Genomic DNA, 23,544 nt, shown 5'->3' with positions numbered 1-23,544 from the left:
GTGTATTTTATCAAGAATGGATGCTGTATTTTGTCAAAAGCTTTTTCAGCATCTATTGGGAGGATCATGTGGGCCTTGTCCTTTCTTCTATTGATGTGAGGTATCACACTGATTGACTTGCAGATATTGAACCAGCCCTGTATCCCAGGAATACATCTCACTTGATCGTGATGAATGATTCTTTTAATGTATTTTTTGATCAGGTTGGCTAGTGTGTTATTGAGAATTTTTGCATCCATGTTCATCAGGAAAATGGGTCTGTAGTTCTTTTAAGTGGGGTGTTTGTCTGGTTTTGTAATCAAGGTGATGGTGGCCTCATAGGATGAGTTTGGAAGTTTTCTTTCCCTTTGTATTTTTTGAAACAGCTTCAAAATAATAGGTGTTAAGTCTTCTTTAAATGTTTGGTAGAATTGCCCTGGAAAGCCGACTGGCCCTGGACTCTTGTTTGTTGGAAGATTTTTGATTACTGATTCAATTTCTTTACTAGTTACAGGTTTGTTCATATTTTCTATTTTGTCCTGTTTCAGTTTTGGTAGTTTATATGTTTCTAGGAATTTGTCCATTTCTTCCAGATTGCCCAATTTGTTGGCATGTAATTGCTCATAGCATTCTTTTATTACTGTTTGTATTTCTGCAGTGTTGATTGTGATCTCTCTTCTTTAATTTTTTTGATTTTATTTATTTGGGTCCTTTCCTTTTTCTTTTTGATCAATCTGGCTAGGGGTTTATAATTCTTTCATAGGACCAGCTCCTGATTTCATTGATCTGTTCTACTGTTTTAATAGATTTTGAAATCATTAGTTTCTGCTCTAATCTTTATTATTTCCCTTCTTCTGCTTGTCTTGGGCTTTATTTGCTGTTTTTTTCCAGCTCTTTGAAGTGTATGGTTAGGTTGTGTATTTGAGACTTTTATTCCTTCTTTAGGAAGGCCTAGATTGCTGTATACTTCCCTTTTATGACTGCCTTTGCTGCATCACAGAAGTTTTTGGGTTGCTATGATTTTATTTTCATTGGTTTCCATGTACTTTGAAATTTCCTCTTTAATTTTTTTATTAACCCATTCATTCTTCAGTAGGATGTTCTTTAATCTCCAAGTATTCATTGTCTTTCCAAATTTTTTCTTATGGTTGATTTTGAGTTTCATAGCGTGTTCCAAAAATATGAATTTTTTTTGGTATTTATTGATGGCTGATTTGTGACCCAGTATGTGATCTATTCTGAAGAATGTTCCATGTGCACTCAAGAAGAATGTGTATTCTGCTGCTTTAGGATGAAATGTTCTGAATATATCTGTTAAGTCCATTTGGTCCAGTGTGTCCTTCAAAGCCATTGTTTACTTGTTGCTTTTCTGCTTATACAATCTGTCCATTGCTGTGAGTGGGGGTGTTGAAGTTCTCTACTATTATGGTATTATTAGCAATGAGATTCTTTATGTGTGTGATTAGTTGATTTATATATTTCGGTTCTTCCATGTTGGTGGCATTAATATTTATAATTGTTAGATCTTCTTGTTGGACAGACCCCTTAATGATGATATAATGCCCTTATTCATCTCTTGTTATAGTCTTTAGTTTAAAATATAGTCTGTCTGATGTAAGTATGGGTACACAGCTTTCTTTTGATGACCATTACCATGATAGATTGTTCTCCATTCCATTACTTTCAATCTACAGGTGTCTTTAGATCTAATATGAATCTCTTGTAAGTAGCATATAGATGGGTCTTGTTTTCCTATCCATTCTGATACCCTATGTCTTTTGATTGGAGCATTTAGTCCATTGACATTTAGAGTGAGTACTGAAAGATGAATTTAGTGCCATCCTGTTGCCTGTAGATTGGTGTGTCTGATGGTGCTCTCTGGTCCTTCCTAGTCTTTGTTGCTTTTGGTCTTTTTTGTTTTGTTTTGACTTTTCTCCACTCAAAGAGTTCCCCTTAAAATTTCTTCCAGGGCTGGTTTAGTGGTCATGAATTCCTTTAATTTTTCTTTGTCTGGGAAATTCTTTATCTCTTCTATTTTGAATCACACCCTTGCTGGATAAAGAATTCTTGGCTGCATATTTTTCTGATTCAGCACTGAATGATTGAATATATCCTGCTAGTCCTTTCTGGCCTGCTAAGTTTCTGTGGATAGGTCTGCCGCAAATCTGTTTTGTCTTTCCCTACAGGTTAAGGACTTTTTTCCCTTTTCTGCTTTCATAATTCTTTCCTTGTCTGTTTATTTTGTGAAGGTGTCTATAATATGCCTTGGTGATAGTCGATTTTTGTTTAATCTAATGGGAGTTCTCTGTGCTTCTTGGATTTTAGTATCTGTGTTCTTCCCCAGATTAGAAACATTTTCCACTATAATTTGCTCACATAAACCTTCTGCCTCTTTTTCTCTCTTCCTTCTCTGGGACTCCTATGATTCAGATGTTATTGCTTTTTAATAAGTCACTGAGTTCTCTAAGTATTGTATCATGCTTTTTTGCCTTTGTTCCCCCCCCTTTTTTTCCAGCTTCATTATTCTCCATAATTTTGTCTTCTAAATTGCTGATTCATTGCTATTCTTCATCCATCCTTGCTGTCACGGCATTCATTTGAGATTGCATCTCAGTTATAGCATTTTTAATTTTGTCCTCACTAGATATTATTTCTCTTATCTCCACAGAAAGAGATTCTATGCTTTTTCAACCCCAGTTAGTATTCTTATTATCATGGTTCTAAACTATAGTTCAGACATCTTATATCTGTGTTGATTAAGTCCATGGTTGTCATTACTTCCTTTTCTTTCTTTTGGGGTGAATTCCTTCACTTTGTCATTTTCGAGGAAGAAAAAAATTGATAAAGTAAAAAATTAAAAATTAAAAATTAAAAATAAGATGAAAGATCAAATAAAGGAAGCTAGATCCTGGGTGTGTTTTGGTCTGCTTGTTGAAAGAAGCTTGATAGAATAGAGAAAAAAGGGAAAGAAAAAAAAGAAGGTAAGAAAAACACTTTTTAATTAAAAAAATTATATAATAGAAAAGAATAAAATGAAATAGAGTAAAAAAGTGTAAAAAATAAAAAATAAAGTAAAAAAATAAAATTTTCTTCTTCTGTATCAAAGAATGAGGAAGAAAAGAAAAAAAGAAAACAATTTAAGCAAAAACGGAAGCAAATATAATGAATAAATAAATGAACAAGTGAACAGAATGAAACCTGAATGAAGTTACATCCAGTTTCCCCTAGAACTGAAACTATGAAGCCTTCTATAGTCCATATACTAAGCAGGTGGAGTGACTTGTGTTGGTTTTCTATGGGATGTGTTTGGAGGGTGCAGTTGGGTGGGACTTGGAGTAATGGCTCTGTTCTTCACTAGGTGGCACTGTTTAGTTTACTGGCGTGAACCAATAACGAGGGGTCTGTGTGCCACATGGGGAGAAGTGGTTCCCCTGCTTGGAGTGCAGGTGTGTGCATATGCACACATGGTTGTGGTGAGAATGGCTTTACCTAGCTCCCTAGTCTGTGACACAGGAATTTTGTACTCACACTGACCTGCCATCAAGCACTCCCCCTTTGTCTTCGTTCTCCATCTACTCCTCACCTCTACTCTGTCTATGTCCAAGCTGTTTGCCTACCAGGCAACACCTCCCTCCAGAGTCTTATCTGAGATGGGGTTGTATTTCAAAACCCCACATTTTATAGACTCTTGTGGCTAGGACCCGTGCCAACTTTCTGGGGAAGGGTCTCATTGAGCAATGGCTGGTGCTGGCTTCCCCCAGAAGATGTTTGTGGGATTGTGCAGGGGCAGAGGTTCATAGATTATAGCAAATGACAACACACAGACAGTGCCAGATTTCACTGCACTCTAGTGTCTTTGTCTCAATACCAGCAAATGTGGCTGCTCTCCAGGGTCTGCTGGGACCTTTGCCTGTGGGGAGGCTGTATGGCCTCCACTAAATGCACTACAAGCAGGGGAACTGCTTCTCCCTGTGTGGCATATGGACCCCTTAGACACTGCTGCCTGCTCCTGGAGATTTGTCCTACCTCCTCACCAGACCACCACCAGGCACTGAGCTCTGAAGGCTCTGCATTCCACTGTTTATAGAATCCTGGTGGTACTGAAACCCTCTTCTTTCTTCCTATCAATGGTTTTGGGGAACAGATTTCTTGTTCAGTCCCCTGCGAGTGTTTTCACTCTTTCTTTCTTTCCAGCTACTTTTGGGAGAGTGGTTTTCTTGCACTCTCATGGTGCACTGCACTCTTCCCCTTTCCCTTTCTTTGTCCTCTCTCTGCAAAAACAGCTCCCTACCCTCCGTGGCTTTTCTCTCCCCCACTTCACCTCTCTGCACCACATACCTGACAAGTTTTGTGGCTCAAGTTATGCATATTGTTGTGTTAATCCTCAGATCAATTTCCTAGGTGTTCAAAATGGTTCTGTGCTGATCTGGTTGCATTTCAGGGATGAGACAAGCTCAGGGTCTCCATGCTGCTCTTGGAAACATCTTGGAAACTCCCAGAAGCTATATCTGATTCATTTTTTTCTTAAGCATTTACTGAGTAAATGAATACATATAGGACTGTTGAGTAGAAGAGTAGACTAGTCAGTTGCTAAACCACTTTAAATTTCCAATACCAAAAGATTCTATGTTTCCAGTGTTAGAAATTTTATTCTAAAACTTATGTACCAATAATCTATGGTAGAATTTTGATAATGCTTTTTGAAATTTAGGTTTCATAATTTATATTTGAGCATATTCTTTTAAAAAATATACCCATCAGATGGATACCGATGGGTCAATGACAGTGGACTGGGATGAATGGAGGAAGTATTTTTTATTTAAACCTGCAAGAAATGTTGAGGAAATTGCCCATCACTGGAACCATTTTATCGTAAGTGGTCTCTTCTTTAGTATATGTATATTTTACACCATGAGTCATGGGCATAAAATGTAATGCATCATAAACTGTTAGAAAATTAGGGGGCCAGAATATTAGCAAGTAAGGTTTCGTTTTTTTTAACAAAGAATGATATAGAATGTTGTTTTCTCACAAATTTGTACAATGCCAAATATCTGAAGTGACATATAATATCACCTTCAACCAAAGTTTTGACTTGCAAAAGGCACCCATTTTTTGGGAATAATTAACAACTTAACACTTGATTACTCCTACACAGCACCACTATTCTGTATTATGGTTGCTTGTTTTCTTGCCTGAAAGTAGGGACTGTGAATTGCTGATTGCTGTGTCATACAGTACATTCCCAATAAATATTTGTTGGATAAATGAATAAATTATAACTGGAATTCTTTTGAAAGAGCGCTAAGGTTCTAGTTTTTTCATATTAATATTTATCTCATAGTCTGCATGGCTCTTGTTTCCCTGAGCACTCAGAGATCTGTGCTTCATAATTTGTTAAATTCTCAAAAATTTTAAAAATTTTGCTTAGTAAATCCAAATTAAAATATGCACTGTTTTTCTATAACTCTTTGAGGTAGAGATTATTATTCTGTGTTAGGATAAGGAAATCAAGGCAGAGAGAGGTTAAGTAACTGGCTTTCTTATAGGTAAGGAGTTTAGTATAACGTTAAAGATCATGAACTCCAGAATCATATTGCCCAAGTGTGCTTCCTAAGTGCCCCTACTTATTAGGCCTGTGAGTTAAGGGACATCATTTAACCTTGCTAGGCTGAACTTTTTCAGTTATAAAGTCAAGACGGTAATATTACCTACCACATAGGGTTGATATGAGGATTAATGAGACAATCCATGTAAAATATTTAGCGCAATGCTTAGTAAACAGAAGTCACCAATAAATGGTGTAGATGGTCAAGGACAAGGACTCTGGAGCTACTTGACTTGGCTTCAGATGCTGGCTCCACTTTTATAAGCAAGGTGACCTCTCTCTAAATCAAGTTTTCCAATGTTTGTAAAATGAGGTTAAGAATAGTACCCACCTGGGGCACCCCAGTGGCTCAGTCAGTTAAGCATCAGACTACGGCTCAGGTCATGACCTCAGTTTGTGGGTTCAAGCCCCACGATGGGCTCTGTGCTGAGAGCTTAGAGCCTGGAGCCTGCTTCGGATTCTGTGTCTCCCTCTTCCCCTGTTCCTCCCCCACTCAAGCTCTGTTTCTCTGTCTCTCAAAAATAAAAATAAACATTTAAAAAATTAAAAAAAAAGAATTGTACCCACTTATTAGGTTGTTGTGAGGCTTAAACTAGTTAATTTACACACAGCACTTAGAACAACATCAGACACTTGTTAAGCACCATATGCATCAACTGTTACCATTTTTATTGGTAGAAAATAAAGGACTTTGAACTTGTATTTCAAAACTTGTGACTTGCATTGTTTCTTTATGAAACCTGTATTTTTTTCTTTCATTTTCTTTAACATTTGGACTTTCTTTTAATAGTCTATGTATTTAAGGAGAAGTTACAGTAAATAGCAATCTGCCCCATCCTGTCTCCCACAACTCCCTCAATCTTAAGATGCCAAAATTAAATATACAAAAGTTAATTCTAACCTAACTGCTTTTAATTGTCTTCTGGAGAAGGAGAAGTGAAAAGGAGTTTTGTATGATACATTACAGCTTTTCCTATATCTAGAAAAGATTCCTCTGAGAAAGGGAGATGACCAGCAGGATCCATTACTACTGACATTCCACTATCACCTTAGCTGTAATGGTGTGCCTTCCTTACTTTTACCATGCTGTTTATATGAAACGCTTTAGTTACCAACATTTTCTTAACAAATATGTAATCATTAAGAGATTTTATTTTTTTGTTGTTGTTGTTTACTTTTGCCTTTTTAAGAAATTAATTAATTAACTAATTATTAAATTTACATCCAAGTTAGGGGCGCCTGGGTGGCGCAGTCGGTTAAGCGTCCGACTTCAGACAGGTCACGATCTCGCGGTCCGTGAGTTCGAGCCCCGCGTCAGGCTCTGGGCTGATGGCTCAGAGCCTGGAGCCTGTTTCCGATTCTGTGTCTCCCTCTCTCTCTGCCCCTCCCCCGTTCATGCTCTGTCTCTCTCTGTCCCCAAAATAAATAAACGTTGAAAAAAAAAATTTTAATTTACCTCCAAGTTAGTTAGCATATAGTGCAATAATGATTTCAGGAGTATATTCCTTAATTCCCCTTACCCATTTAGCACATCCCCCCTCCCACAACCCCTCCAGCAACCCTCTGTTTGTTCTCTATATTTAAGAGTCACTTATGTTTTGTCTCCCTACCTGTCTTTATATTATTTTTGCTTTCCTTCCCTTATGTTCATCTGCTTTGTATCTTAAATTCCTCATATGAGTGAAGTTATATGATATTTGTCTTTCTCTGATTGACTAATTTCGTTTAGCATAATACCCACTGGTTCCATCCATGTAGTTGCAAGTGGCAAGATTTTATTCTTTTTGATTGCTGAGTAATACTCCATTTTGTGTGTGTGTGTGTGTGTGTGTGTGTGTGTGTATAAATATATATATACCATTGTGTAATATATATATATATATATATATATATATATATATATATATATACCACATCTTTATCCATTCATCAGTCGATGGACATTTGGGCTCCTTCCATACTTTGGCTATTGTCGATAGCACTGCTATAAGCATTGGGGGTGCATGTACCCCTTTGAAACAGCACACCTGTATTCCTTGGGTAAATGCCTAGTAGTGCAATGGCTGGGTCATAGGGTAGTTCTGTTTTTAACTTTTTGAGGAACCTCCATAGTGTTTTGCAGAGTGGCTGCCCCAGTTTGCATTTCCACCAACACTGCAAAAGAGATCCTCTTTCTCTGCATCCTCGCCAACATCTGTTGTTGCCTGAGTTGTTAATGTTAGCCATTCTGACAGGTGTGGGGTGGTATCTCATTGTGGTTTTGATTTGTATTTCCCTGATGATGAGTGATGTGGAGCATTTTTTCATGTGTTGGTTGGCCATCTGAAGGTCTTCTTTGGAAAAGTGTGTATTCATGTCTTTTGCCCATTTCTTCACTGGATTATTTGTTTTTTGGGTGTTGAGTTTCATAAGTTCTTTACAGAGTTTGGATACTAACCCTTTATTTGATATGTCATTTGCAAATATCTTCTCCTATTCTGTCAGTTGCCTTTTAGTTTTGCTGATTGTTTCCTTCACTGTGCAGAAGCTTTTTATTTTGATGAGGTCCCAGTAGTTCATTTTTGCTTTTGTTTCTCTTGCCTCTGCAGATGTGTTGTGTAAGAAGTTGCTGCAGATGAGATCAAAGAGGTTTTTGCTGGCTTTGTCCTCTAGGATTTTGATGGCTTCCTGTCTTATGTTTAGGCCTTTCATCCATTTTGAGGTTGCTTTTGTGTATGGTGTAATAAAGTGGTCCAGGTTCATTTTTCTGCATGCCACTGTCCAGTTTTCTCAGCACCATTTGCTGAAGAGACTGTCTTTATTCCATTATATATTCTTTCCTGCTTTGTCAAGGATTAGTTGGCCCTATGTTTGTGGGTTCTCTATTCTGTTCCATTGGTCTGTCTGTTTTTGTGCCAGTTCCATACTGTCTTCATGATTATAGCTTTGTAATACAGCTTGAAGTCTGGAATTGTGATGCTTCCAGCTTTGGTTTTCTTTTTCAAGATTGCTTTGGCTATTCAAGGTCTTTTGTCGTTCCATAAAAATTTTATGGAATTTTATGGAATTATGGATTGATTCTTCTAGCTCTGTGAAGAATGCTGGTGTTATTTTGATAGGGATTGCTTAACCCTTCCTTTTAGAGATGATTAAAGGAAATTCAAGTCAACAAAAAATACATTTACTGTATGCCTATTGTAAGATAAGTTTTCTGGTTCATAATAAAGATAAAGAGAAAACAGGCATGGAAAAATAGCTCTTTTGAAACTTGAATGACAGTGTCTGTGATAACCTAATAAAATAATATAAATTGAACTTAACTTTTTGGATATAGTGCTAACAAAGACTGCTTCATTTGTTCCAGAGGCAAGTCTACTGTTTGGCTTATAGTAATTTCATAAGAAACAAATATACGTGGCACTGTAACTGTACACCACATAGGTAGAAAGTAGCCAGGTTTTCAGGGTGGAACACAGAGAGCAGGTTCTAGATTCAGGCTGCATTGGTTCAAATCCTAGCTCTGCCACTTATTATCTGGGTGAGTTTGGGTAAATTATTTTGTCTCTCTGAGTCTCAGTTTTCTTTAAAAAAATTTTTTTTAAATGTTTATTTACTTTTGAGAGAGAGAGAGAGGCAGGCAGAGAAAGAGGGAGACACAGAACCCAAAGCAGGCTCCAGGCTTTGAGCTGTCAGCACAGAGCCCTACACGGGGCCTGAACTCATGAACAGTGAGATCATGACCTGAGCCGAAGTGAGACACTCAACTGACTGAGCCACCCAGGTGCCCCTAGGCCTAGTTTCTTAACTGTAAAAGTGGGATAATAATACCTACTTCTATTAGGGTTATTATGAAAATTAAAGATGACACACATAATTGTTCAATACCTTTCTGGCTTTGCTCTGTAAATGTTAGTTTTTATTTATTAAACAGGTATTGAGCTATTTCCTAGTCACATTATTGCTAGTGACTATGACAGCCAAGCACTTGGAGGCCTAAATTTCTATTAAACAGCCTTAGTTTTATGATTAATAATATCAGTAACTAATATTTACTGAGTGTTTTTTAGTATCAAGCATTGTGCCAAGTGCTTTATATATTTTAAGGTATTTAATCTTAATTGTCTCCATTTTATTTATTTGTTTGTTTGTTTTAACGTTTATTTATTTATTTTTGAGAAAGAGAGAGAGATCGTGAGACAGAGAATCCAAAGCAGGCTCCAGGCTCTGAGCTGTCAGCAGAGAGCCCAATGTGGCACTAGGACTCACGAGCTGTGAGATGATGACCTAAGCCAAAGTCGGATGCTTAACTGACTGAGCCACCCAGGTGCCCCAGTATTGTCTCTTTTTTACATTTGAGGAAACTAAGTCCCAGAAAGTTAATTAACTTTGGAGTTAGGGACATCAGGATTTGAATCCCATCTGAATCCTGAGCTTGGGTCCTTAATCATGACATGGGTGATCAGCCTTCTAAACCCTCAGAAAACTCCTACTTATGATACATGTAAAGCAGAGCTTTTTACCTGCCCTAGGCACTATATGGGAAGGCTCAGGTTTTCATCAATTCTGCTATAGAGAAAGATATAAAGGAAACTGCTTCCAAATGTATGCTATTTTTTTTTTATTTGTTTTGTTAGAGGTAAGGAGTGTCTGAAGATAATGTAGGAATCCACTAGATCTTGAAAACTGAATATACTTTTACATTATTGCCAGTTAAATAGTTATCTCACTAGTAGTTGATGTAGCATGTATTTCACCATAGTTATTAATGTTTGTTAGAACTTGACAGATGTTATTTTTGTATTAAATTTTAAGACAAATAGTTTTGAATTGAAAAGGTATAGATTTAAAACTGGGAAATGTAAAGATTACCTTAAACATGCTAAAAATATTTATTTATTTATTTATTTATTTATTTATTTATTTAAAAAGTTTATTTATTTTGAGACAGAGACAGCACAAGTGGGGGAGTGGCAGAGAGAGAGAGAGAGAGAGAGAGAGAGAGGGAGACAGAATCCCAAGCAGGCTCCATGCTGTCAGCACGGAGCCCAATGTGGAGCTTGAACTCACAAAATGGTGAAATCATGACCTGAGCTGAAACCAAGAGCCGGATGCTTAACTGACTGAGCCATCCAGGTGCCTGGCTAAAAATGTTACTTCTAATTGATAGTATTTCAAGCTAACTTGTGAGTTACTTAAAATTATACTGGTTGGTAAAGTCAAAATTCTAGGAAAGGCTGATATTAATTTGCTGTGGAGCTGAGATATATAAAACATTATTTGTATCTTATAAGAAGAGAACATTACTCATCTGAGATCTAATTATAGTGTTATTTATTTATTTTGTTTTAATAGGGAATTGATATGGGAGAAAGATGGACTTTTCCTCATTTACTTGATGAAAAAAGAAGTTCTGGCCTGTTATGGAAATATCTGTTGGCTGGAGGCATAGCTGGTACTTGTGCTCAAACATGCACAAAACCATTAGAATGTCTAAAAATCATAATGCAGGTGTGTTGCATAGTTCATGTGCATATTTTTGAGTAATGTGAATAATATTTGATGCTTTTCAAAAGAAGGGTTTCAGAGGTCTTAACACTATTCCTTTATATTCTCATGCACAAATTACTTCATTGCCAGTAGTCTAGACTCATTTTATTCCATAAGCTGCCAGGCAGGCAACTCAACTTAACAGTGAAAAAAACTAATACACCATTCTCATCCGTATGTATTTTAGAGTTTAGTGATGGAGGAAGATATGTAAAGAAATAACTAAATGCAATCTAATAATCTAGCACTAGTATTGTAGGGAGGGCAAAGATTAGGGCCGTCTCCTTTTTTGTGAGGTGGGGGAAGATGATAGACAATACTCGGATTCTCTCCACGGGTTGGAAATTATGACAACAAGAATCAGAGGCTGGTCAAAGAGTTGTTCTCCCTCTTTATTCTTTATCAAATACAGAACTCTGTACATGGAATTCTTCAATTGTCTGAAAAGTTTGGGGTTCTAGAGCTGTTGTGGTCCCTTTGAAGACAGTGTAGGCAATGTGGGTATTATCTAAGCCTGGTGGCCAAGTCTCTGTAGTTTTGGCTGAACAACTGAAACAAAGAGGAAAAGGGTTTCCATTCTATTTGTTGTTCTACTCAAGACAGAAATTATGAGCCTATGACAACACTCAGTCAATATCTCCTTTTATCTCTTTTGGGTCACTAAGCAACAAATTTCTCTATAATTTTTATATAAAATATACAAAGTAAAGAAGCATGTCTGGCTGTTAGTGTTCTAGATTTCAAGAGGAAGGGGGCAGAAGGCCTACTGTCCATTGTACGTATTTTTTTTTTTTTTACTTAATCCATCTGTTTTCAGTCCTATGCCTCTCTTTGCCTTCCAAAGAAAGTCCTATGCCTTCAAAAGAAAGCTTCCTTGCTTTCTCCAGAGAATAAAGCCTCAGGTTTTTAAAAAATGTTTATTTATTTATTTTGGAGAGAGAGAGAGAGAGAGAGAGAGAGAGAGAGAGAGAGAGAGAGAATGTGTGTGTGTGCTTGAGCAGGGGAAGGACAGAAAGAGGGAGAGAGAATCCCAAGCAGGCTCTGCACTGTCAGCTCGTAGCCCAACGTGGGGCTTGACTCACAAACTACAAGATCATAACCTGAGCCAAAACCAAGAGTCAGATGCTTAACGTACTGAGCCTCCCACGTGCCCCAAGCCTCAGAGGTTTTTAAGGGTAAATTGCCTTCTTTGTGCATTCTCTTCCACAGACACTTAAATTGTAACTTTTACTCTGCTAAATCAGTTATCACCTTTCCCTTTACTTTCCACCACCCCTACATGTGTTGAAATCCCTAGTACACTTTTCCCTTGAAAATTAGTGGTGGGGTGACCATAAAATTTTCATCTGGACCAAGACACTTTTAAAAGTGAAAGGGAGGGGCACCTGGGTGGCTCAGTGGGTTGAGCATCCAACTCTTGATTTGGGCTTGGGTCACCATCCCAAGGTCTTGGGATCGAGCCTCGCATTAAGCTCTGCACTGAGTGTGTGAGATTCTCTTTCTGTCTCCCTCTGCCTTTCTACCCTGATTGCATGCTCTCTTGCTATCTCTCTCTTTTTCTCAAAAAAAGGGAATCTAAATAATCATGGAAAGACAAGTTTTGGGCAAACTATGATATACGGCCATCCTAGTTATTGCCTTCTTTTTTACTTTACTATCATTTACTTTACTATCATTTTGATTTTGGTGGAGGAAGAATAAACATGTGTGGCCAATCTTTCATTTTTACTAAAATTCAATTTCTTGCATGTCCAAAAATTATTTTTATTTTGCTTTTCCCCTTTATTGGCAATTGACTGAGCACGGACACCAAGGTCAAAAATGCTTTCCCTCAGAACTTTTAAGGCATTACCCTATTACTGTCTAACATCTAGTGTACTTGAGAAGTCTGATGCCACTCTGAAATTTTGGTAGATGATCTGGGTTTTCTCTCTGGAAGCTTTTAGTCATGCCTCTATCCCGGTGTTATGAAATTGTACAGTGTGAGTTTAAGTAGGTTTTTTTATCCTCCATTGTGCTTGATACTTGGTGGGCTCTTTCTAAATGTAAACTTAAGTCTTTCCTCTGTATTAGTATATTTTATTTCTTAATTTTCTACTCTCAATTTTCTCTCTCTGGAATTCTTAGTAGTTGGATATTGTATCTCTTGGATTGGACTACTATACCTCTTACCTTTTCATAAATATTTTCTATCACTATGTCATTTTACTCAGAATTCTGGGGAATTTCTTCAGTCTTGTTTTTCAACACATCTATTGAACTTCTTATTTTAGCAATCACATTTTAGATTTCCAAGAGTTCTTTTTAACCCTTTGACTATTCCTTTACAGCATATTTTTCCTGTTTGGTTTTATTTATTGCTTTATTATCAGATGATTTTTTCTGAGGATATTAGAGGTCCCTTATATTGTTTATTTTATTTAGCTGTAGTTTCCTGAATTGTCACTATTTTCTGTGGAATTAGTTTGCTTAATCTTAGTTTTAGATTTTTATGCTGCCATTCCTTCCCTCATATATGTGGTGTTCCTTTATTGTTCTTTCATATTCAAAATGAAGGACTGGATATTTTAAGTAGCTGGTATATATTTCTTCTGCAGTTAGTTGTGTTTTCCAGTTATGTGTGTTCCAGTTGTGATTTCCAGTTTCTCCCACAGAATTTTTTTTTATTTCAAGTTTTTATATAAATTCTAGCTAGTTAACATAGATGGCAAAATTGGTTTGAGGTGTAGAATTTTATGAGTCATCATTTACATATGACATCCAGTGTTCATTATAACAAGTGCCCACCTTAATACCCACTACCCATTTAGCCCAGCCCCCACCCACCTCCCTTCATCAACCCTGTTTGTTCTCTATCATTAAGAGTCTCTTATGATTTGCTTCCCTCTCTCTCTCTTTTTTCCCTTCCCCTATGTTTATCTGTTTTGTTTTGTTTGTTTCTAGCATAACATACTCTAGTTCCATCCATGTTGCTGCAAATGGTAAGATTTCATTCATTTTGATGGTCGAGTAATATTCCATTGCATATACATACCACATCTTTATCTGTTCATCAGTTGTTGAACATTTGGGCCCTTCCCATAATTTGGCTATTATTGATAATGATCCTGTAAACATAGTGGTGCTTGTACCCCTTTGAATCAGTATTTTTGTATCCTTTTGGTAAATACCTAGTAGTGCAATTGCTAGGTTTTAGGGCAGTTCTATTTTTAACTTTTTGAGGAAACTCCATACTGTTTTCCAGAGTGGCTGCATCAGTTTGCATTCCCACCAACAGTATAAGAGGGTTCCTTTTTTCCCACATACTCACCAACATGTGTTCTTTCCTATGTTGTTAATTTTAGCCATTCTGACAGGTGTAAGGTGTTATCTCATCATAGTTTTGATTTGGATTTCCCTGACGATGAGTGATATTGAGGATCTTTTCACCATGTCTGTTAGCCATCTGTACGTCTTCTTTGGAAAAATGTTCATGTCTTCTGCCAATTACTTAATTGGATTATTTACTTTTTGGGTGTTGAGTTTGATAAGTTCTTTATAGATTTTGGATACAAACCCTTTATCAGATATGTCATTTGCAAACATCTTCTCCCATTCCATAGATTGTGTCTTAGTTTTGTTGATTGTTTCCTTTGCTGTGCAGAAGCTTTTTATCTTGACAAAGTCCCAATAGTTCATTTTTGCTTTTTTTTCCTTGCCTCTGGAGGCATGTTTAGTAAGAAGTTGCTCCAGATCAAGTTGCTCCAGAGGTCAAAGATTTGTTGCCTGTGTTTTCCTTCAGGATTTTGGGAGAGGGAGAGAGAGAGAGAGAGAGAGAGAGAGAGAGAGAGAGAGAGAGAGAAAGAGGGAGAGAATGCAAGCAGGGTAGAAAGGCAGAGGGAGAAGAGAGAGAATCTCACACACTCAGTGCAGAGCTCAATGCAGGGCTCGATCCCAAGACCTTGGGGTCTCAATTTGCTAGTATCTTGTTTAGAATTTCATCCCTGATCATCAGGGATATTGGCCTGTAATGCTTTTGTAGTGGGATCTTTGTCTGGTTTTGGAATCAAGGTAATGCTGGCCTTGTAGAATAAGTTTGGAAGTTTTTCTTCCATTTCCATTTTTTGGAACAGTTAGAGATGAATAGGTATTAACTCCTCTTTAAATGTCTGGTAGAATTCCTCTGGGAAACCATCTGATCCTGGACTTTTGTTTGTTGGGAGATTTTTGACTCCTGTTTTTTTTCCTGGTTATGGGTCTGTTCAAATTTTCTATTTCTTCCTATTTCAGTTTTGGTAGTTTTTAAGTTTCTAGGAATTTATTCATTTCTTCCAGATTGCCCAGTTTGCTAGCATATGATTTTTCATAATATTCTTTTCTGTTTGTATTTCTTTGGTGTTGGTTGTGGTCTTTCCTCTTTCATTCATGATTTTATTTATTTGAGTCCTTTCTTCTTTTTGGTAAGTCTGGCTAGGGGTTTATCAATTTTATTAATTCTTTCAAAGAACTAGCTCTTAGTTTCTATAATCTGTTCTACCTTTTTTTTTTTTTTTGCTTGTTTCTATATCATTTATTTTTTAACAAATTTTTTAATGTCTATTTTTGAGAGAGAAAGAGAGGCAGAGTATGAGCAGGGGAGGGACAGAGGGAGAGGGAGACACAGAATCCAAAACAGGCTCCAGGCTCTGAGCTGTTAGCACAGAACCTGACATGGGATTGAATCCCTGGACCCTGAGATAATGAACTGAGACAAAGTTGGATGCTTAACCGACCAAGCCAGCCACGTGCCCCATCTATATCATTTATTTCTACTCTAATCTTTATTCCCTTCTTCTGCTGGCTTTATGCTTTATTTGCTGTCCCTTTTCTAGCTCCTTTAGGTGTAAGGTTAGGTTGTGTATTTGAGACTTTTCTTGCTTCTTGAGGTACGGCTGTATCACTATATGCTTCTCTCTTATGACTGCCTTTGCTGAATCCCAAAGATTTTGGACTGTCAAGTTTCATTTTCATTTGCTTCCATGTATTTTGAAAAAAAAATGTTTATTTATTTTTGAGAGAGAGAGCAAGCAAGTGAGCAGGGGAGGGGCAGAGAGAGAGAGAGAGAGAGAGAGAGAGAGAGAGAGAGAGAATCCTAAGCAGGCTCTATGCTGTCAGCTCAGAGCCTGATGTGGGGCTCAAACTCAAACTATGAGATCATAACCTGAGTCAAAACCAAGAGTCAGACACTTAACTGACTGATCCACCCAGGTGCCCCAGCTTCCATGTATTTTTAAATTTCTTCTTTAGTTTCCTGGTTAACTCATTCATTGTTTAGTAGGATGTTCCTTAACCTCCATGTATTTGTGGTCTTTCCAAATTTTTTCTTGTGGTTGACTTCAAGTTTCATAGCATTGTGGTCTGAAAATATGCATGATATGATCTCAATATTTTTGAGCTTGTTGAGGCCTGATTTGTGACCCAGTATGTGATCTATACTGGGGAACGTTCCATGTGTACTCAAAAAGAATGTGCATTCTGCTGCTTTTGAATGAAAAGTTCTGAATATATCTGTTAAGTCCATCTGGTCCAATGTGTCATTCTCAGCCATTGTTTCCGTATTGATTTTCCACCTAGATGATATGTCCATTGCTGTTAGTTCAATGTTAAAGTCCCCTAGTATTACTGTATTATTATCAATGAGTTTCTTTACATTTGTTATAAATTGATTTATATATTTGGGTTCTTTCACATTGGGGACATAAATATTTATAATTGTTAGATCTTGTTGAATAGGCCCCTTAATTATGATATAGTGTTCTTCTTCATCTTTTGTTACAGTCTGGTTTAAAATCTAGTTTGTCTGATATAATAAGTATGGGTACTCCAGCTATTTTTGATGTCCATTAGTATGATATATGGCTCTCCATCCCCTCACTTTCAATCTGAAGGTGCCATTAGGTCTAACATGAGTCTCTTGTAAGCAGCATATAGATGGGTCTTGTGTGTGTTTTTTTAAATCTATTCTGATACCCTATATCTTTTGATTGGATTGTTTAGTCCATTTATATTCAGACTAATTATTGGTATATCAATATTTAGTGTAATTTTATTACCTGTAAAGTATGTTTCTGGAGATTTTCTTTGTTCCTTTCTAGTCTTTTTTTGCTTTTTGTCTTTCTTTCCCACTCAAATGGTCACCTTTAATATCTCTTGAAGGCCTGGGTTAGTAGTCACAAACTCCTTTAGTTTTTGTTTGTCTGGAAAACTCTTTATCTCTCCTTCTATTCTGAATCACAGCCTTGCTGGATAAAGTATTATTGGTTGCATAGTTTTCCCCTTCAGCCTGTTAAATATATCATGCCAGTCATTCTGGCCTGTCTGGATTTTGTGGAGAGATCTACTGATAACCTGATTTGTCTTCCTTTGTAGGTTAGGGATTTCTTTTTCTTCGCTAATTTCAGGATTCTTATCTCTATATTTTGAAATTTTTACTATGGTATGTTTTGGTGTTAGCTGGCTTTTGTTGAATTTGACTGGGGTTCTCTGTGTTTCCTGGATTTGGATGAATGTTTCCTTCCCCAGATTATGGAAGTTTTCAGCTATAATTTGCTCAAATAAACCTTCTGCCTCATTTCCCCTCTCTTCTTTTTCTGGGACTCCTCTGGTAAGAATGTTATTATGCTTATGGAGTTACCGAGTTCCCTAAGTCTACATTTGTGATCCAATACTTTTCTTTGCCTCTTCTTTTCAGCTTCATTTTTTCTGTAATTTTATTTTCTATATCACTTATTTGTTCCTCTGCATTGTCCTTTCTTGTTGTCATTGTATCCACTTGGTTTTGTATCTCAATTATAACATTTTTTATTTCAGCCTAACTAGGTTTTAGTTCTTTTATCTCTGAAAAAAGGACTCTCTAGTGTCTTCTATGCTTTTCTCAAGCTCAACTAGTATCCTTATGATTGTTGTTTTAAATACTGGTTCAGGGATATTACTCATATATGTTTTGATTAATCCCTGGCCATAGCCTCTTCCTGTTCTTTCTTATGGGGTGAATTCCTCCATCTTGTCATTTTGTCTAGGTCACTTGTTATATTTGCTGCTCCTGAGAGTAATGACTACATTAAGAAGAGATTCTATACTGTCCAGAGCCTTGTGCTTCAGGAAGTGTTTCAGAGTGTGTACTCTGTTGTTGTGTTTTGGCTGCTCTTTAGACCCTCAGATCAGTCCTCTGTGGCATTTCTCCCTGCCTGCAGTGGGGAGTTTGGATCTTGTCCACTGTGTGGTAAGTTTTAACTTGGTGTGTTTTGGTCTGCTTGTTAAGAGGCTAGATCCTATTTCCCCTAGAGCTGAAGTTTTGCAGCACTCTATGATCAGTAGAGTTGGTGTGTGTGAGGAGTTTGTGCTGGTCTTTTGAGGGAGGGGCCTGCTGCACTGGTTCTCAGGCTGATTTGCCCTAGTAAAGATGCACCTGCTTGGTGTCTTGGTGTAAGTGGCTCCAGCCTCTACTGGGGGCACTGTGTTGCTCACTGAACTCTATCTGTGTTGATGAGCGAAGGTGAAAATGGCACTGCCTTGCTCTCTTGCCCCTGGAGCAGGAAGAGGAGTTCATGCCCACCACCATTCAGGAAGCCCTCACCGAAGAGTGAACAATCTCTCTTCTTGTGTCCCTCACTTCCATCAGATTCCTGCCTTCAACTTTTCTGTGTCCAAGCTGTCTGCCTGCCAGGTGGAACAGTACTCCTGTGTTTTATCTCAGGTGCACAGCTAGGTTTCAAAACTCCCAATTTTAGGGACCCAGTACAGCTTGAACCCACACTGATACTTTGGGGGAGGGTCCCACCATGCTGTGCCTGGTGCTGGTTAGTCCCAGAAAAGCATGACCACTCAGGGGCTTTTAGTTGCAGCAAAAAGCTGGCACCAAGTTTTGCATCTCTCAGCAGGTGTCTCTGTTCCTATGCTAATGAATGGGGCAAGATGTTGGCACCCACTGTCTCTTTTGTCCCCTGGGAGACAGTGCCAGCCCTCCCAAATGCACTCCAAGAAGATGAACTATCTCTCTCAGTGTGACCCTGGGGGTCCTCGGAGCACACTGTTTGCTCCCAGGCCTCTGCCCTCCTTCCCTACAGGAGCATCACTATGCCTGCCAAGCTCCACTTGATGGTGTCAAGGACTTCTAAAACTTCAGACTTTCAGCTCTACTGCTTATAAAAACTCGAGATAATCATCTGCTCTAGTTTTCTCAATGATTTTGGGGAAGTGTTTCTCCTGTGCAATCCCCTGCATGCTATGTCTCCCTGTTTCTCTCTCTGTTTCTCTCTCTCTCTCTTCTCTGAGATCAAGGCTTCCTCCCCTCTGAAGCACCTGTGATTCTTTTCTCCCCAGAATCACATCTCTGCACCTCCTACCTTGCACGATGTGGCTACTTTTCTCTCTGTAGTTCTGCAGTTTGTTCTCTCAGCATTCAGAACAATTTCTTAGGTGTTTGGAATTGATTATTTAACTGTGCTTGAGGGATGAGGCAAGCATAGGGTTCCTCTACTGCTCTACCATCTTAACTCATATTGCCCCACAAAATTTTTTTTAAAATTAGATATAATTGACAGATTATATTAGTTTCAGGTGTACAACATAATGATTCAATATACATATATATTGAAAAAGAATTATCATTGTACATCTAACTAACATCCATCACCACACAGTTACAATTTTTTTTTGTGATGAGAACATTTAAGATCTAGTTCCTCAGCAACTGAGAATTTTTTTTATAAAAGGAGTTTACACATCCTGTTTATTTGCATTCTTTCCCTGTTACCAAGAGAACCAAGGAATGATCACAAGAAGTTCCCTGTAAATCAATTTCTTGAAAACTTCACAAGTTTTCTGTAGCCTTGCTGTTTCTTTTGCCAGTTGCTCTTTCCCTCTATGTATGGCAGGCTCAAGCTTCTACACTGCATCACATTTCCTCAGACATCTCTCACCAAGGTTGGGGTACCAGGACCGGGGTGCAGGAGCCCCTCCCAGGCTTTGCCCTCCCCTTGTAGGCCTATCACTTTTTCCTTTACGTATCCTGAGGCCAAAAGTTTGTATATTCTTGGTGAATGGAAGCTTTTATCACTGTGAAGGACCCTCTTGATCTCTATACATGCTTTTAGTCCTATTTGTCTGACATTAAGATAGCCATACTTCCTTCTCCTGTTTAGGATTTGCGTGATATATCTATTATCATCCTTTTACTTTTTTTTTTTTCAACGTTTATTTATTTTTGGGACAGAGAGAGACAGAGCATGAACGGGGGAGGGGCAGAGAGAGAGGGAGACACAGAATCGGAAACAGGCTCCAGGCTCTGAGCCATCAGCCCAGAGCCCGACGCGGGGCTCGAACTCCCCGACCACGAGATGGTGACCTGGCTGAAGTCGGACGCTTAACCGACTGCGCCACCCAGGCGCCCCTCATCCTTTTACTTTTAAACTTTCAGTATTTGTATGTTTTAGATAAGTCACATAAAGCAGTATATGGTTGGGTTTTATTATATTTGTACCTGGAAGATTTATTCCATTTATGGTTAATGTATTTATTGATATTTTTGTTTAAAGCTACCATCTTATTTTATGCTTTGTATCTGTCCTGTCAGTTCTAAGATCCTCTCTTTTTCTTTTCTTGCCTTCTGTTGTATTTTAAATAAGCATTCTGTTCTTCCCCCCTCCATTAGTTTTGTTGTTATTTTTAAAAACATTACTTATAGCAGTAATTTGAGGACAAGGATGATGATATCCAACTTCAGATTAGATTTTTGTTTGTTCTGTCAGGTGCCTGGGAGGGCTGTCAATCTGGGATCACTTTAATTCAAGTTCGAGTCTTTAAGTTCCCTGAATCGCCCAGGTGATACAAAGCCATGCTGCAAGTCCTTGCAGAGGCTGGTTTCTTCTGGTTTACTCTTACAATGAGGGGATATCCCTGCAAACTCCCAATTTGAAGTGGAGGTGGTATGTGAGAGACCTATACCTTTGGTGGGCCCTGGGGGATTTGTCTTTTGTTCTTTGTTAATCCTGTGAGGCCACCAAAACAACAACTTAATTTCACAACTGTTTTTTTGTGGGTCAAGAAATACACTTGAATGCTAATCGTATCTTTCTGTATTTTCTCCTACATAGTGGCCTGTAATATGTCTCTGTCTTGTTAGCTCATGGATACCTTTAAGAAAACCTTAAGAAATAAATATTTCATCAGCCTTTTCAGTGTTCTTATTAGAAAGTTCATTCCTAATTGCTAGTTTTGTCATTACCACAAGTGGCATTCTAAACATATTTTAAGATTTTTGATATATTGTCATACTTCCTTCCAGAAAGATAATACCAATTTGCACTTTTTCTAGCAATGTGTGATATTACCTGTTTCCCTGTGTCTTCACCAACATCAGGTAATATTGTTTTATAGAAGAATTTGCTGCAAGAGACAATAATCAGTGCACCAGAATTTCTAGAAGGATCTAAACACTGGAACAAATGCTGTCACTTATATTTTCACCTTACTGATGACTTTTCTGCCAACATAGGAGAGAGTTGAAGTATAACCTTTTCAAAACTATCAAGGTTGTTAATATTACATTCTGTTCTACAGTCATATCTATATCCTCAAAATTTTGTCAATAGGGTGATTTTAAATGTTTAAAATTAATAAATAGCATTTACATTTTTATTATGATATAAATATTATTTATTGTAAAGTCAACTGGTGCGGTAGAACTATATTTCTTTCTCTATGGATCTAGTGCCATACTTCCTTGTGGTAGATTGTTTGCAAAGACAGACTCCATAATTCTTCCCATCCTTATAACCATACTCCTTTGCAATATGACTTTGCTGCTACTACTCAGAGGTGGAATCTGTTTCACCATCCCTTGAATCTGGGCTAGCTTTGTCCAGAGATATTGTGGGGATTGGAAACCTCGACTTCAAGAGGTCTCACAGCTTTTGCTCATGCCTTTTTAGTGCCCTAAGACCATGAGGTAAAGAAGCTGGGACTAACTTACTTGAAAATAAGAAACCACATGGAGAGAGAGGCTCAGCCAACAACACCAACCATCAGCCATATGTCTGAAGCCATCTTGGACCATCCGGCCCCTGTCAAACTGCCAGATGAGTACAGCTACACAAGTAACCACAGGGAAGAATAGCAGAAGAACCACTAGCTGAGCCCAATCCAAATTGCTAATCCATAGAATCACAAGCAAATGTTTGTTGTTTTAAGCCATTGAGTTGTTCAGGGTGTTTTGTTATATTCCAATAGTTATATACCAATAGTTAAATTAAATGATACACCATTTTATGATACATAAAGGAGAATATTTGAGAAAACCCAAATTACCTTATGACTTAACGTATAGGAGGAGTGATTTTAAAAATATTTGACTAAAAAAAATATTTGACTATCAGTGTAGATGAAAGAATGTTGTCACAGAGGCTGCAGTACCAATAAAGATGAAGGTATGTGAGGGTAACTTTTGGAGTACACTGGCTGATGGTGGGCTGTCATAGCCTCTGGGGTCAATTGGATACCTAGTGTTTGTCTGTCACGGTGCAAATGCCATCAACAGTGGTTCTGTCTCTCCTGTCTTGGTCTGGACTTGCTCTTAATAAAGAGGTCCAGATAGGTATATAGAGAAGGCAGGTATATAGACTGGTTAGTGGTCACCTGGGCAGGTACCTCTTCAGAGTGGAGCCCACCTGAGACTCCCTGGAGCCAGAGTGGCTGGTGTTGGAGGAGGTAGGTACACAAGGGTTTAGCTCAGTGACTTTGAACTAGCCAGTGCATAATTATTTCCTTATTTTATATACTGGCTGACTTCAGCCCCTGTACAATTGAGGCAAACATATTTATTATTGTGGCTGCATACTACAAGTATCATTTTGAGTTTAAATGTCTTTCCTTCCTCAATAGAGACTTGGTAATTGTCTTCTAGCTGCCACTGACTTGATGATTATCCTCTTTCTGGTTTTTCTTTTTTAAAATTAAAAAAATTAGTTTTTCCTCCTTTCTTCTGCATATATGCATTGCAGAGAGCCTGCTGATCCCTTCCATATTTATTAAATATCCAACTATCATATTACAAGGGCTGTTTGTCCAGGTTCTTTAAAAACAAATAGCTCTTTAATACCACTTATTATAAAACCACTTTTGACTCTTCTCTTACTGGACTATATTTGTGAAATTTGTCTTTTTTCTTCTTCTTCTCTCTTTACTCACATGCTGAATCACGTTGTTCTGGGCTTCATCTTTCTTATGCTATATGCAATATATTCAGTGTAGTGCATATATTCTCTGATGCTGTCTCAAGGCTAAATTGAATATTTGTTTTCCAGTGTGTGCCCTGGAGAAAGGTCTCAGGTCTTTTGGCCATGAACTTGGTTGGATTACATTTTTCCTCTGCTCACAATGACCATATTGATCATACTTGTTAGAGGCCTCACATC

General features: G+C 37.9%; 1 protein-coding gene and 1 long non-coding RNA gene across 5 annotated transcripts in view; one reads left to right on the top strand and one right to left on the bottom strand.

The window, feature by feature from the left end:
* LOC109502514 overlaps positions 1 to 23,544 on the bottom strand; it is an 87,011-nt gene that overhangs the window by 34,121 nt on the left and 29,346 nt on the right. The window lies entirely within an intron of this gene.
* The window catches only part of LOC123378990 (calcium-binding mitochondrial carrier protein SCaMC-1-like), a 51,829-nt gene that overhangs the window by 9,059 nt on the left and 19,226 nt on the right, over positions 1 to 23,544 (top strand). Inside the window, exon 1 of one of the 2 annotated variants that reach the window (XM_045033237.1) lies at positions 10,922 to 11,074. The exons of the other annotated variant lie outside the window; for it this stretch is intronic. Coding sequence (XP_044889172.1) covers positions 10,928 to 11,074 — 147 coding nt within the window. The 5' untranslated portion in view covers positions 10,922 to 10,927. Of the gene's footprint in view, positions 1 to 10,921; positions 11,075 to 23,544 lie in introns of those variants that run through there. 2 annotated transcript variants of the gene reach the window in all.

Source organism: Felis catus, chromosome C1, assembly GCF_018350175.1.
Source record: "Felis catus isolate Fca126 chromosome C1, F.catus_Fca126_mat1.0, whole genome shotgun sequence".
Classification (NCBI taxonomy): domain Eukaryota; kingdom Metazoa; phylum Chordata; class Mammalia; order Carnivora; family Felidae; genus Felis; species Felis catus.
The sequence above is the reverse complement of the archived record's forward strand: the minus strand, read 5'-3'. Positions and strand labels throughout refer to the sequence as shown.